We start from the raw sequence: 15069 nt of genomic DNA, 5'->3' as shown, positions 1-15069 counted from the left end.
CCGGCTGTTGTACTCAGGGGACTCACTGAGCACTTCCACTCCCAGCCCGCTGGGAGCCCACCAGGCCTCCCCAACAGTCACCTGCCCGCCCTGCCCCACTGCAGGCAGGAGCGCTGGCCCCGCCACCAAGGGCGAAAGGGAGCGACTCACCTGTGGGCGCCAGGGAGTTGGGGCAGACCAGGCCGAGGAGGAGCACAGCGTACTGACTCCCTGCACCGCACAGCAAGGGGCGCCGGGAGCCAGGCCAGCCAGCTTGCAGCCGCTGTGTGCACGGATAACAAACACCTGCAGTCCCAGCTCCTGAGCTCACTCCATTCCCACAGGGTAACTAACCCCAGCACAGCCTCAGCTGCCCCGGCCAGGGCTCAGGCCTGCAGCATGGACCTCTCTGCCCAGCCAGCCCAGCCAGCTGCAGCTGGGGAGCTACAGCCCCTGTGAAACCGATGCCTGTTCCCTGCGGAGCCAGGCCCTCCCGGAGACAGGCAGCCAGCAGAGATCCCCCCACGACTGCCAAGGGGAGCCCTGCCCACCCCCCATCCGGCTGCATCAGTGAGAACACACAGAGCAGCAGGACGACCCACTGTCGTAGGGCCCAGCACCCGGACCCAGCCACGACAGCCCCACCGTGCCCCGAGAAAGCAGCTGACCCCGGAGCCTGTCTGCTTCTGCTGATGCACTGCCCCCGGGCCTGGTACCACCGCTGGGTTCTGCGGGCAGGCAGAAGCTTCTGCCTCTCGCTGGGTGGAACAGGCAGGGTGGGCTGGAGACAGCTACCCTGGCTGCCAGTACAGCTGCAGCCGTGTCAGACGGTTCCCCCAGGAGTTGGGAATGCCTCCAAATGGTCACTAACAGCAGCACCATCCAGGGACACGGCTCTCTGCATCCCAAAGCAGTTTGCAAACACAAACGAAGCAAACTGACACAAAAAGACTGTACAGAGCGGGTCCGGCAGTGAAATGCAGCCACCTCTGGGGTGGGACGCAGCAGCAGTTTAACGGCGCACACCACCGCTGCTAACAGGGCAGAGGAGACAACGCCAAGTGAGACCCAAAGGAAACGGCAAGCAACACTTCAGGCCGTGCAGCAACCCTCACGATGCACAGCGAACCCCCTTCCAGTCGGGAAGTGTGTCATGGGATCACTGGTGTCCCTCAGTGGGCAGAGCCTTAGCTTCCAGTGGCGTTCCAGAGCTGGCACCATCTCCGGATCAGCCTGGCAGCTGGGCAGGGCAGTCAGAGTCCTTTGCCTTCCCGCCCTGGCTCTGGAGGTAACTGGCCGGGGCTCCAGTTTGCTAGCACGAAGCCTGGCCGGGACCGCCACCCACACAGGCCCATGGTCACCCAGTCCCGTTATGGCAGCGCCAGCAGCTGGCAGTACCCGGCTGTGCCCAGCCATATGCGGTGTCCAGCTGTGAACCCAGCAGCACAACACCTGCTGCGTGGGACTCCAACAGCTGGACTGGTCTCCGCAGCTCTTGGCTCAAGAGCTACCTGCTGCGGAGAGCCTCTCCCTGCCCGGGCGGCTGTTCCAGCCTCTCCCCGGGACACCGGCTGCTTCACCGGTTGGCAATACTGTCCATCGCCTGCTGCCCCGTTGCCAGGGCACTCCTGTAGGGACACGGGCACACGGAGCAGAGGGGCTGCCTCGTCCAGCCCTGTCCGAGAGGGATCGATGCTGACTACCTCCCCGGGAGCCCAGCTCCCTGCCATGCGCAGCGCTCGGCCGCGGGGCGGTGCAGGGCGGGGGGATTACGTCCTGCCCCAGTAGCGCCCCGAGGCACCTGCATTGACAGCCCTTGTCATTTCATCTGAGCTCGGGTCACTGCAGATGCTGTTCTCCTCCACGTGACGGCTGAGCCTGTGTGACTGCCCTCCCCAGCGGCCGCGTTCCACGGGTGAGCTACAGGCCAGGCTGAAATCCTCCCTCCGCCTTTTACCCTTGTCGCCTCCTAACCGCAATGGCTCCCTTGTAACCACACATGGGAGCCAGCCAGCGGAGCCAGGCTCCTGCCAGGCACCGACAGGGGGCCTGACAGCCGTAGCTGACACTGATGCAGCTGCAGCGGGGGCCCTGTGTCCTGTGCTGGGGCCCATAGAGCCAAAAAGGAGGTTGGTAAACTGGAGCAGGTTCAGAGACAAGCCACGAGAGCACTTCTGAGAACAGCCACACTGGGTCAGAGCAAAGGTCCATCCGGCCCAGGCCCCTGTCTGCCACCAGCGGCCAGTGCCAGGTGCCCCAGAGGAAGTGAACCGAACAGGCAGTGACATCTCTCCTGCCATCCACCTCCAGCCTCTGACAAACAGAGGCAGGGACACCATTCCTACCCACCCTGGCTAACAGCCACCGAGGGACCTGACCTCCAGGAATGTATCTAATTCCTTTTAAAACCCGGTTATAGACCGAGCCTTCACCGCCTCCTCTGGCCAGGAGTTCCACGGCCGACTGCGCTGTGCGCAGGAAAAACTTCCTTTGGTTTGTTTTAATGTCACATGGTGATCCCTAGTTCTTGTGATATGGGAAGGCACAAAAACTGCTCTCTATTCACTTTCTCCTCATCCACTTATAACCCTCCATCACGCCCCCATCCTTAGCTGGCTCTTCTTCAGGCTGCAAAGTCCCAGTCTAACCTCTCCTCATCTGGCAGCCGTTCCGAACCCCAAATCTTTTTCCGCGTTTTTCAAGCCAAGATAGCTTTTGTGATGAGGCGACCGCACCTGTAGGCAGTGTTCAAGCTCTGGGTGTACCATGGATTTAGACAGAGGCAAGATATTCTCTCTCTCTTTTTAAACGATTCCTAACATTGTTTGCGTTTTTGACGGCTGCTGCACACTGCGGGGATGTTTTCAAGGAAATCTCCACAGGGACTCCAAGGTCTCTTTCTCAAGTGGTTAACAGCATGTGTTTCCTATTGTCCTGTAGTAACGCCACGTTGTGCCTCAGTTTCCCAAGGCACAGCATCAATGCACAGTAAGAGACGGGAATTTCAGTGTGATGACTTCTCACATATACACAATGCTCCTCCCTGCTCTTTGTAACCCAGGCAACCAGGTGATACCTTCCCCCCGTTCCCCCCCGCCAACCAAAGAAACAGGACAAGGCGGGAGCAGGGGCCTGGCTGGTTTGAATTGGAACTGGGCTGGGGAGTGGGTCAGTCTGATTTGGCTGGAGAGGGAGGAACGGAACCAGGGCCCAGCTTGGGGACCCCTCTGGGCCCCTCCCCAGGATGGATGGGACCGACAGCTTCTGGTTCCTGCGCTGACCCGTCTGTTCTACGCTGTGTCCCTGTCGCCCCGTAACCCGCCTGTCCCCCTGCTGAGTGAGTCACATCTGCCTGCGGCTGGGGGCAGGGCCTGGGGACCCCCACTCTGTGAAGTCTCACACTTCCTGTTCCCCACGGGAACGGCCCTTGGCTCGCTCAGCCGCTCGCCTGGCAGCTGTGCTCTGACACACACACTCTGAGCTGCAGCCAGGCTCTCTTCTTCTTGGGGTCTCCAATTTCTTGTGGGTCTTTTCTGGGCTCAGATGCCTCCATCCCCACAAGGACGGACCCTCGATCCAGGTGTCAAAATCTCTTCTGTATTAACCTCAACTCCTAATATACCCACCACCCCATCTCTTCCTGAGAGCAGCTAGTCGCTGAGCACCGCGCCCTGACCTGCCCCCAGGGACACCAGAACATTGGACTCCCTCTCTGAGCCTCCAGCCTGAGAAACCGGAACTGCCTATTCCTCTCTCTGGGACAGCTGCACCGACCAGCCTGCCACCCAGTCCCCGGCTCCTCAGCTTTGTCAGGGCACCTCGTGTCTTCTCAGGAGCCATTCCAGCCTTAGGTTCTCGCCAGCATCTCTGTCCATCCCAGTGAGCACTCCCAGGACCAGCACTCCTCTGTAGCAGCTTCAGGTCTCTCCAGTTCCAGTGGAGTTAAGTAACCGCTTTCAGCCTCTCTGCACAGGTGATACCTGGGGCTGATACCTCACAGGAAATGGATCAGAAGGAGACCCGATGGTTTCTAAGGCAAGGGATGCGCAGTCCTAGGGATACAAGTTCTCCAACCACCATCCCTAAGAGAAGAAGACCGGTGGTGGTGGTCGGGGACTCCCTCCTAAGGGGGACGGAGTCATCCATCTGCTGTCCAGACCTAGAATCCCGGCAAGTTTGCTGCTTGCCCGGAGCTAAATCCAGGATGTTAGAGTCTCTGCCAAAAATCATCAAACCTGTAAGCTATCACCCCTTCCTACTTCTCCATGAAGGAACTAATGATACAGCCAAGAGCGACCTTGACGAGATCATGGTGGATTACGTAACCCTAGGAAGAAAGCTCAAGGAATATGCAGCACAAGCGGTGTTCTTGTCCATCCTCCTTGTGGAAGGAAGGGGTCCAGGTAGGGATCGTCGAATTGCAGAGGTAAATGCGTGGTTGCACAGGTGGTGTAGCAAAGAGGGATTTGGTTTCTCTGAGCACGGGATTCTGTTTCAGGAACAAGAACTGCTAAGAAGAGACGGGATTCACCTACCTAAGAGAGGAAAGCGCATCTTTGCGGGCAGGCTTGCAAACCTAGTGAGGAGAGCTTTAAACCGGGTTCGTCAGGGGACGGTGATGTAAACCCTGAGGTTCAGGTGGGAAGGAGGTGGGTACAACACAGTAGGATTCCTGGGTGAATAGGAGAAAGTGGCCAATCAGCCACTTCTCTAAGGTGTTTGTACACAAATGCAAAAAGCCTGGGAAAGAAACAGGAGGAACTAGAGGCCCTGGCACAGTCTAATAAGTATGAGGTGGTTGGAATAACGATGACTTGGTGGGTGATTCGCATAACTGGAGCACTGTCATGGAAGGTTATAAACTGCTCAGGAAGGACAGGTGGGAGAAGAGGAGGAGGAGTTGCGCTCTGTGCGAGGGAGCAGTGTGATTGCTCAGAGCTCCAGTATGAGGAAGGAGAAAATCCAGTTGAGTGTCTTTGGGTTAAGCTTAGAGGTGCAAGTAACAGAGCTGATGTTGTAGTTGGTGTCTGCTATAGACCACCAGATCCGGTAGATGAGGATTTCTTCAGGCAGCTAACAGGAGCTTTCAGATAACAGGCCCTGGTTCTCATGGGAGACTTTAATTATCCAGACATTTGTTGGGAGACCAATACAGCAGCACACAGACAATCCAGGAAGGTTTTGGAGAAGGTTGGGGATAACTTCCTGGTACAGGTGCTGAAGGAACTGACCAGGGGCTGTGCACAACTTGACCTGCTGCTCACAAACAGGAAGAACTAGTAGGAGAAATAGAAGGGGGTGGCAACCTGGGCTGCAGTGACCATGAGATGGTAGATTTCAGAATCCTTGCAAAAGGAAGAAAGGTGAGCAGTAACATACAGAGCCTTGATCTCAGAAGAGCAGACTTCGACTCCCTGAGAGAACTGATGGGCGGGATCCCCTGGGAAATGAAGATAAAGGGGAGAAGAGTTCAGAAGAGTTGGCAATATTTTAAAGGAGTCTAACTGAAGGCACAGGAATGAACAATCCTGCTGCAGAGTGAGAAAAGCAAATCTGGTAGGCAACCAGCCTGGCTTGACAGGGAAATCCTTGGTCAGCTTAAACTTAAAAGGAATGTGTATAAGAAGTGGAAACTTGGACAGATGACAAAGGAGGAGCATAAATATACAGCTGGAAAATGCCAGGCAGTATTCAGGACAGCAAAGGCACAACTGGAACTGCAGCTGGCAAGGGATGTGAAGGGTAACAAGAAGGGTTTCTACAGGCATGTTAACAATAACAGGGTGATCAGGGAAGGTGTGAGGCTGTTACTGGATGAGAGAGGTAACCTAGTGACAGATGATGTAAGAAAAGCTGAAGTACTCAATGCTTGTTTTGCCTCAGTCTTCATGGACAATGACAGCTCCTATACTCTGGTGCTAGACAATGCGGTATGGGAAGGTGCAGGGCAGCCCTCAGTGGGGAAGGAGCAAGTTAAGAGTGACCTAGAAAAACTAGATGTACACAAGTCCATGGGTCTGGATTTAATGCACCCCAGGGTACAGAGGGAATTGGCAGAGGTCATTGCAGAGCCTTTGGCCATTATCTCTGAAGATCCTTTGAGATCGGGAGAGATTCCAGATGACTGGAGAAAGGCAAATGTGGTGCCTATCTTTAAAAAAGGAAAGAAGGACAATCCAAAGGAACACAGACTGCTCAGCCGCACCTCAGTCCCTGGGAAAATCATGGAGGGGATCCTCAAGGAATCCATTTTGCAGCACTTGGAAGAGAGGAAGGAGATCAACAGTAGCCAACATGGATTCACCAGGGGCAAGTCCTGCCTGACCAATCTGATTAGCTTCTATGACGAGGTAACAGGCTCTGTGGACATGGGGAAGTCAGTGGATGTGATATACCTTAACTTCAGCAAAGCTTTTGATACGGTCTCCCACAACATTTTTGCCCACAATTTAAGGAAGTAATGGATTGCATCCATGGACTATAAGATGGATAGAAAGCTGGCTTGACGGTCGGGCCCAACGGGTTGTGGTCAATATCTCAATATCTGGATGGTGGTCAGTTTCAAGCAGAGTGCCCCAAGGCTCGGTTCTGGGGCTGGTGTTGTTCAACATCTTTATTAATGACCTGGATAAGGGCTGGATTGCACCCTCAGCAAGTTTGCAGATAACACCAAGCTGGGGGAGCGGTAGATATGTTGGAGGGGAGAGCTCGGATCCAGAATGACCTGGAGAAGTTGGAGGACTGGCCCAAAAGAAATCTGATGCAGTTCAACAAGGAGAAGTGTAGAGTCCTGCACGTGGGATGCAAGAATCCCAAGCATTGTTATAGGCTGGAGAATAACTGGCTAAGCAGCAGTACAGTGGAAAGGGACGTAAGGCTTATGGTGGATGAAAGGCCGGATATTTGTAAACAGGGTGCCCTTGCAGCCAAGAAGGCTAACGGCATATTGGGGTGCATTAGGGGGAGCATTGCCAGCAGATCTAGAGGTTGTTGTTCCCCTCTATTCGGCACCAGTGAGGCCTCATCTGGAGTATTGTGTCCAGTTTTGGGCTCCTCAGTATAGAAAAGATGTGGATGTGCTGGAGCGGGTTCAGCGGAAGGCAATGTAAATGATTAAGGGGCTGGAGCACATGACCTATGAGGAGAGGCTGAGGGATTTGGGCTTATTTAGTTTGCAGAAGAGAAGACTGAGGGGTGATTTAATAGCAGCCTTCAACTTCCTGAAGGGGAGCTCTTAAGAGGATGATGAGAAACTGTTCTCAGTGGTGACAGATGGCAGAACAAGGAGCAATGGTCTGAAGTTACAGAAGCAGAGGAGTAGGTTGGATATTGGGAAAAACTACTTCACCAGGAGGATGGTGAAGGGCTGGAATGTGTTACCTAGAGAGGGGGTAGAATCTCCATCCCTAGAGGTCTTTAAGTCCCTGCTTGACATAGTCATGGCTGAGATGACTTAGCTGGGGTTGATCCTGCTTGGGGCAGGGGGCTGGACTAGATGACCTCCTGAGCTCCCTTCCAGCCCTGGGATTCTGTGATTCTGTCCATGCTGGGTTTGCTCCCAGCCCCCCTTTCCTGAGCACAGCAGGACTTCCCAGCTCCGTGGCATTTCCTCCAGTTGGTGCTCTCCTGGGAGCAGCCCCTTCCCATGGCAGGGCCAGGCACTTTCTGTCTCTCCCTGAGACCAGGTCGAATGAGCACAAATCACAAGCAGGGAACATCCTTGCTGCAAAGTCCCAAGGGTTCCAGGAACCATGCTGGATTCTCCTTACACAAGGCCTAAAGCCCAAACCAGGCCCATGGCAACACCTGTGCTACTTCCTCTCACGGGGTTTGCTCAGGAGTCCTTCTCAGGCTGTGGCAACGCTCCAGAATATGGAAGCCAGCCTCTCTGAGCAAGCTGGGGCAATGCGCTGGGGTTACTGGGGTTGATTCCCGCTCCCTTGCCAGACTGGCCAGGCAGGGCTAAGCAAGGAAGCAGATTTGTACACAGACCCTTTCCAGGGCCCACGTGCGCTGCAGTCACCCTTGGGGAACTTGCACACAATTTTATAAACTCAATTCACCCGTCTGAGATTAAGTCTTGAGTGGCGGGTTTCTAACCTGCACTGCACGGCCTTAGAGATTCCAAGAGGATTACAACACAGCCCTGGAGCTGCCTTTATCCTCTTTGGTGACTTCACTATTTGTCCTGGAACTTAACCCTGGCTGCCTGACCCCTAACTCCTACCCTTTACCTCTCACCCACGAGGGATGGCCACGGTGCCATCTGCCTGGCAGCCTTAGGCTCCCCGGCACCGTTCTAGCTCCGCAGGCAGCTGCGCCAGTGCTCCAAGCTGGGAACCCTTCGGGCAAGGACTCGGCTCTGCAAGGGAGTGAATGCGCTAAGTCCGGACAGCTCTGGGCTGTGCAGGAGACCAGGCCAGGGGACGCCAGAGCTCCCCTTGGCTTTGCAAGGGACGGGAAGAATCTGCAAACATGGCTGTTAAGAATGATGCCACCAAGCCCAGCTGGGTGCTGTGTAATGATACAAGCTGCCTCTCTCCTGTCTCTGCCAATGCTGCCCTTCTGCACCACGGGGAGCTCTGCCTGGTGCGTCGCCCACTGCGCTCTGTGGGCAAGGCCAATGGAAAGAGGGTTTCGCTGCAGTCCTGTAACCTGCCTGACTGCCTCCCTTGAGCCCCAGCTCTCCTGGAGCCTTCCCAGCAGTGAGACACACCAAAGTGTATTGCACTTTCACAGCTTTGCCTGTTTGTTCTGCAACTTTCCGTAGCCTCCAGCTCATGGGTACAGGGAAACACAAGCCTCAGTGGGGCTGGAGTCCTCTCCTTAAAGGGCACTTGCAAAAAACCACCGTGACCCCGGCTGCATGTGGCACCAAGAAAGCCCTCGCTCGGCACGATTCTGCCTCCGCCAGCAGTCGGACAAGTTCCAGTGGCAGGACCTGGGGCTGGTGAGTGTGGCAGAAACCAGCAGCTTGGATCCTGGGCTGGGCCACCGGGGGCGGGGGGGAATGACCCTTCGCAACACCAACTTGCTTCCATGGGCTCGGAAAGTGACGCCCAGCCCCATGGGCCCTGATCCCAGTGACTGCTCCAACCAAGGCTATCCTCTCCCCTCCCCACCCAGCCCTGCCCTGGCCCCTGCCCCGCTGCCTGTGCCGGGCCCCACTGCGCTCCCTGGCAGTGTGGAGACGGGGCAGTGCCTGAGCGCTCTGGCAAACCCCATCACTTGGAGCCCCCTGCCCTGCACGACACGGGGGGAGCACCGAAAGGGGCGGCAGTGACAGCCCCCACCCGGGGCCCACGGGTGCCCGGGGCAGCTGAAGGGCGCAGGGTCACCTTGGCGGCCAGGGTCCTGGCTCGGGGACGGGAGTCCCAAGCTGCAGGCTGAGGGGGGACCCGAAGGTGGATGGGACCCCAGCAGGGCGCAGCCGGGTGAGGGGGCGCTCCCCAGGGCGGGCCGGGCCAGCAGGGGGAGCCCAGCGGCCTGCCATGCCGGGGCGCCCTAGGGCCAAGGCCGGGCACACCCCGAAGGATGGGACTGGCTGCCCGCTCCGGCTGGGGGGCGACGGGGCCTGGCCGGGGGCAGGACGGTCTCTCCTGCGGCTACGGGGGGCGGAGCTCGGGGCGTTTCCTCGGCCGGGCAGGGCGCCCCCAGCCTAGCTGGACCCGGCCCCCCGCGCCCGGCCCCCCCCGCCGCCCAGCGCCCCCCGAGCCAGCGCCTGGCTCCGCCACGGCCCCCGGGTGGGGCAGGTGGGACCCGCCGCGGCCGCCGGGCTCACCATGGCGCAGCTGGCAGCTCCGGGCACCGCGCACAGGCTGCTCCGGCGGCTGCGAGCGCAGGACCGGCGGCGGCGGGGGCGGCGTGGCTGGCTGCAGTCAGCGGGTCACGTGGCGCGGGGGGCGGCCTGGCCCGGCCCGGCCCGGCCCAGCCTCCTCCGGTCCCGGCTGCCCATCGCTGGGCACGTCGGCGCGCCGTGCCTCAGTTTCCCGCGGGCGCGCGGGGGGTCGGAGCCCTGAGCCGCAGCGACCTCCCTCCGCAGCCCGGGGCGTTCCGAGGGGCTCCGCTGCGCACGGTGCCCGCGGCAGGGTCCCCTGGGCCGCCTCTCTCAGGCCTGGCCGCGGGCAGAGCGAGGGCCGAGCTGGCCCTGCCTGTCCCCGCCGGGGGAGGGCGCTGTGGGCAGGTCCAGGACGAAGAGGGGGGCAGCTCCCTACTGTGCCTGGCCGCTGGAAATCTGTCTGCCTGGCTCAGCTGGTCAGGGCAGCCCTGTGGTTCTGCAGCTGGTCCCAGCCCAGAGACAGGGCTGGTGGCTGGGGTGACCTGGCCCTTGGTTCCTCACGTGGAAAGAGCTCGGGTGCCCTGGGCATGCCTGGTCTGGCCCCCGCCCGAAGCACCCAGCTCCCTGGCCAGCCACCCGCCGCGTCCGGCTCCCCTGACGGGGCTGGGGTCTCTGCGGATTTGATGACGGAGCCCGGGTGTGATGGGGTTCTGGGGTCCCCCAAGCTCTGCACCCTGTCCGCAGGCAGGAGAGTCTCTCACTCAGCAGGAAAACAGCAGGTTTATTAGCTGACAGGACACAGCATCATACAGAGGAGTTAGTACAGCCGGCAGAGACAGCCAGTCCAATCCATGTTGGGGAGAGGAGGCCCCGAGGGGCCCCCAGAGCTGGGGCCTGGCCCCCTCCTTTGTCTCTCTCTCTCTCCCCCCAGACTAACTGCTTCCAACTCCCAGTTCCAATTCAAACCCCTCAGGCTCCACCTCCTCCTTTGTCTGCAGTACAAAGGTGTTACCTGGTCATCAAGGTTACCCTCAGCAGGAGACCCACACCCTCTGTGAGCCACTCACACACACACAGGTATCCCCCACTCCATCACATCTCTTCCCCCTTCCAGACCGAACTGAGCGGGGTCACTCAACTGGTGACCTGGGGAAGTTCGGGGCTCTCCCCTTGTGACAGGGCATTGGCTGTACCCTCTGTTCTCCCCTCGATGTGCACCACGTCCACGTCATAGTCCTGCTGGGGGAGGCTCCAAGTCAGGAGCTTGGTCTTGGCCCTTTTCATGTGATGCAGCCGGGCAAGTCCCTTTAGTTCCCTTGGGTTGGTTGGTCTCCCTGCTTCGGCCCCGGTCCGTCAGCCGCGTTCTCAAGTCGGGCGGGCAGAGCCCATACAGATGCTGCAGCACCAACAGATCAAACAGGTCTTTTGTGGTCTGGGTCCTGCCCCATCTGACCACCAGTCCATACAGCTGCTCCAGCCAATGTCTGGAATTCAGTTACAGTCCAGTAATGGAAGGTACAAATGCTTCCATCCTTGGCATTTAGCCAGACCACCACAATGGCTGTGTGCCTCAGTTTCCCCTTTCATGCCACACAATAGGTTTGGAATGTTCCTTCTCATGTCAGAGGTTGCAAGACTAGTTACAGGGAACAATGGTGACATTTCAGAGTTACAGACTCCTTCAACATACAATTCATGCTTCTACACCAATGTCATCATGTCACATGGCTCTTTCCAAACATTCAGTGCATGGTACAATTCTACAGCTTTTGGTAGCAGCACCCCTTGGTTACAGCAGTCAGTGTGAGTAACAGAACAAACCCATTGCAACTGTACATTTACGTTGCTCTTTGGTAGACCACAACCTTTGTGCAACATCCTTGAGAATCTGGTATTTTGGGGCTAAGTGGCTGAGGCCTTTCTTAGCACCATCAAGTTCTAATCTTCTCTCTTGCCCCCGGGGTGGAAATCTGATCTCTCTGGCTGTGCCCTCCCTTCTAACAAGAGCTGGGCCATTGATGATCTCAGGGAGACGGCCCCCTTCCAGCCAGTCTGGAAATTTGCAAACCAAACTGCTTTCTGAGAGTTGTTTTGTGAGTCCCAGACGCAGAATCCACATGAAGGAATCCCTGTTTATCCCTTACTGGCCCACCAGGCCCAAAGCTCCTTTGTCCTTCCACCTCCAACTACTGCCTCCCCATGGAATCAGAATTGGAGTCCAGTGTGAGAATATAAGTGTTTCCACCATCTGGAGATGGGGAATTGCTGAACCTCTCCTGCATCCTACAGAGATTGACTGTGCAGCTGTTTTACTTGGTTCTCACAGGGCTGCTCACACTCCCTGATAGTTTTTACTTTACTTGCACCAGCTTCCAATTCCTGAGAAACTTTTACCCTGCCTGCTTTGGACCCTTGCAGAGCACAGCCAGTGGTTTCATACTCAGGCAGGTCCTGGCCATCAGGAGCTGAAACAAACTTCTCCCCAGGCAAAGGGCTGCTTTGGCTCTTACAGACATGCACCTTTCCTGTTCACTCTCCTCCACCTCACTACCATTTTCTGCAGTCCCCACAGACGGGTCAGGAAAAGTTTCAGGGAAATTCTCTTCCTTAAGAGCTCCCCCAAACAATAACTCACCCCTGTCTGCCTCCACGGGGGCACTGCTCCCTTGAGCCACAACCAGCTCCTGGGTTTCACCTACGCCCAGGATCACTTCTGGCCCATTAGGCAGATTCCCACGTAATCCCCCTCCAGGCAGACAGCCAGTACCACCGGACAGAAGGTCAGGATCCCTTTTCTCCCTTCTGCTACCAGCTCCTTTATCTTCATCAGTCAGCGTAACTCCATTGCCCGTCTGTTCTTGTGTCCTGGTGAGAGGATGACTCTGGTAGGACAGAGTCCTCTCACCGCCTCCCAATAACACCTCAGCATCAGGCAAAGAACAAGTACCAGAATCGTCTGGTCTCTGGGATTCCCTGATGATCCTAACTGGATTAGACCAAGTTAAAGCATCATCCCCCCGGAGAGACACAGAGGTAGGCCCACTTCCCATCTGGGCTTCAGCTGCCCTCAGATCCAGCTCTGGGATCTTGGCTCCATCTCGAGCCCCCACAGGCTCAGGCAAAGGATTCACTTCCCCAGAAGCAGAAGCACTTTTCTTGCACCAAGGACCAGTGTCCTTAGCAGGGATACCACTGCCCCATCCCGGAGCCATTCCCTCTGCTCCAGCCCCCATGGCTGGATTCAGAGACACACCTGGAATGCTCTTTTCTGGTGGATCCTTCTCCAGCCACCCTAGGCTGGTGAATCTTCCTCAGACAATGGGCTAGTTTCCTCATTGGCACCTTTTCCAAACGCAGGCTCTGCTTTCTCCCCAGGCTGCTGCTGCTGTTCAACACAGACAGACAATGGGAGACACTTTCTCCTTTGTCCCAGCCCCCCCCCGGCTGGTCTCCACACACACACAGAAGGTGAAGCAGCTTCTCTCACAGACAACTTGCCATTCCCAGTGGACAAGCTGCTTTCCTGCACGGACACACAGGCACCTTCCTCAGCCCAGGCCTGGAAAACTCTTCGCAGGTCTGTCTTGGCCACTAGTAGATGATGGGTTGGAATCGCTCCTTCCCTCCTTGAGCTGTGGCAGGCCACTCGGTTCAGAGCTCCAGGCAGTCCAGGGTTCCCTGCCCCGATCCGGGCTCACCTCTGCAGGATTCTCCCCAGCCCTCAGCTCCGCCACTGCACATCCACGCTGCCTTGACCAGCTTCTTTAATCTCGATTCGGTTTCCAGGTGCTGCCACTTCACAGCGGAGTTGCTCAGCGTGGTTGCAGGCTCTCAGGCTGATGCCCTCTGCACCCCACGATTCCTGGAAGAATCCCTTCAGTGTGCCAGGCTCCTTGTGGGTCACAAGCTCCCCGGGGTTAGGCCATAGGCCCCTCCGCCCTCTGGGACCGACTCCAACAGACTCTCAGAGGAACCCCTTCTTCAGTGTGACACCTGCTCTCAAGGACCATGAGCACACTGTCTTGGGAAGAACTTATTCAGCGTCAGCCTCCTTGTGGGTCACTTGTTTTCTGGGGGTTGGGCCCTCAGCCCCTCCACCTTCTGGGACCGACTCCAACAGATTCCCAGGAGTAACCCCTGCTCGGGTGTGGCACCCCCTCTCGAGAACCACGACCGCAGTTGCTTGGGTTCGGCCACAGGCCCCTCCGCCGTGGGGAGCTGCACCTCACTGCCCTTCAGCACACCTGGGTCTCGCAGGCCCCACTTCTTCCAGGGCCCCGGTCACTTACTGCTGGATGCTCCATCCTCGGGATGCAGAACATCCCACTGCTGACACCAGTGTGATGGGGTTCTGGGGCCCCCCAAGCTCTGCACCCTGTCCGCAGGCAGGAGAGTCTCTCACTCAGCAGGAGAACAGCGGGTTTATTAGCCGACAGGACACAGCGTCGTACAGAGGAGTCAGTACAGCCGGCAGAGACAGCCATTCCAATCCATGTTGGGGAGAGGAGGCCCCGAGGGGCCCCCAGAGCTGGGGCCTTGCCCCCTCCTTTGTCTCTCTCTCTCTCCCCCCAGACTAACTGCTTCCAACTCCCAGTTCCAATTCAAACCCCTCAGGCTCCACCTCCTCCTTTGTCTGCAGTACAAAGGTGTTACCTGGTCATCAAGGTTACCCTCAGCAGGAGACCCACACCCTCTGTGAACCACTCACACACACACAGGTATCCCCCACTCCATCACACCGGGTTATTTCAGTGCTCAGGAGTTTCAGAGTTACATGGCCCCACCTGGGCTGCTGGCCCCTGGCTCTGAGCTGGGCGCATGGTCCCTCCCTGCAGGTCGCTGCTGGGCAGACAGCAGGTGGGACAGGAGGTGGGAGTGAAGAGAGACCAGCAGAACCAGGGAGAGCCTAGCGCTCTGTCCGTGGCACTGTCGGCCGCCTGGTTTCACTCACTGACTGGTTGAGTTTAATGCCACGGCAGCCAGGGGGACCTGCGGAGGCTGGGAATGTGACCAACACCTACAGAGGGTGGAGGGTCTGGGGAATGTTAACAGCCCCCGTTTGCAGAGCAAACCACAGGCTCCAAGCTGCAGCGCTGGTGCCACCTCTACTGAGGTCTGACCATCCGGCTGCTGGGGAGGCCCTGGCAATGCGAGGTGTCTGTGACACCAGGGCCACCAGTGGTTCCCCACCCTTTGGTGCCAAAGACTGGCTTGCTGTGTTCCTGAATAGGCAGAGGTCCCTGATGGACCAGCACTAGGACACAGAGCTGTCATGGAAAACATGGCCCTCGCCTGCAGTGTAATGCATCCAC

At 57.6% G+C, this 15069-nt stretch overlaps 1 protein-coding gene across 1 annotated transcript in view; it reads right to left on the bottom strand.

Annotated features, from left to right (window-relative positions):
- The window catches only part of SEPTIN4 (septin 4), a 45960-nt gene extending 36123 nt beyond the window's left edge, over positions 1-9837 (bottom strand). The window contains exon 1 of the mRNA XM_075013327.1: positions 9761-9837. Within this exon, the coding sequence (XP_074869428.1) occupies positions 9761-9763 (3 nt within the window). The 5' untranslated portion in view covers positions 9764-9837. The remainder of the gene's footprint in view (positions 1-9760) is intronic.
- Positions 9838-15069: the final 5232 nt, after the last annotated feature.

The sequence above is a fragment of the Carettochelys insculpta genome, chromosome 19, assembly GCF_033958435.1.
Source record: "Carettochelys insculpta isolate YL-2023 chromosome 19, ASM3395843v1, whole genome shotgun sequence".
In the NCBI taxonomy this organism is placed as follows: Eukaryota; Metazoa; Chordata; order Testudines; family Carettochelyidae; genus Carettochelys; species Carettochelys insculpta.
This window is presented reverse-complemented; position numbering and strand designations above follow the sequence as displayed.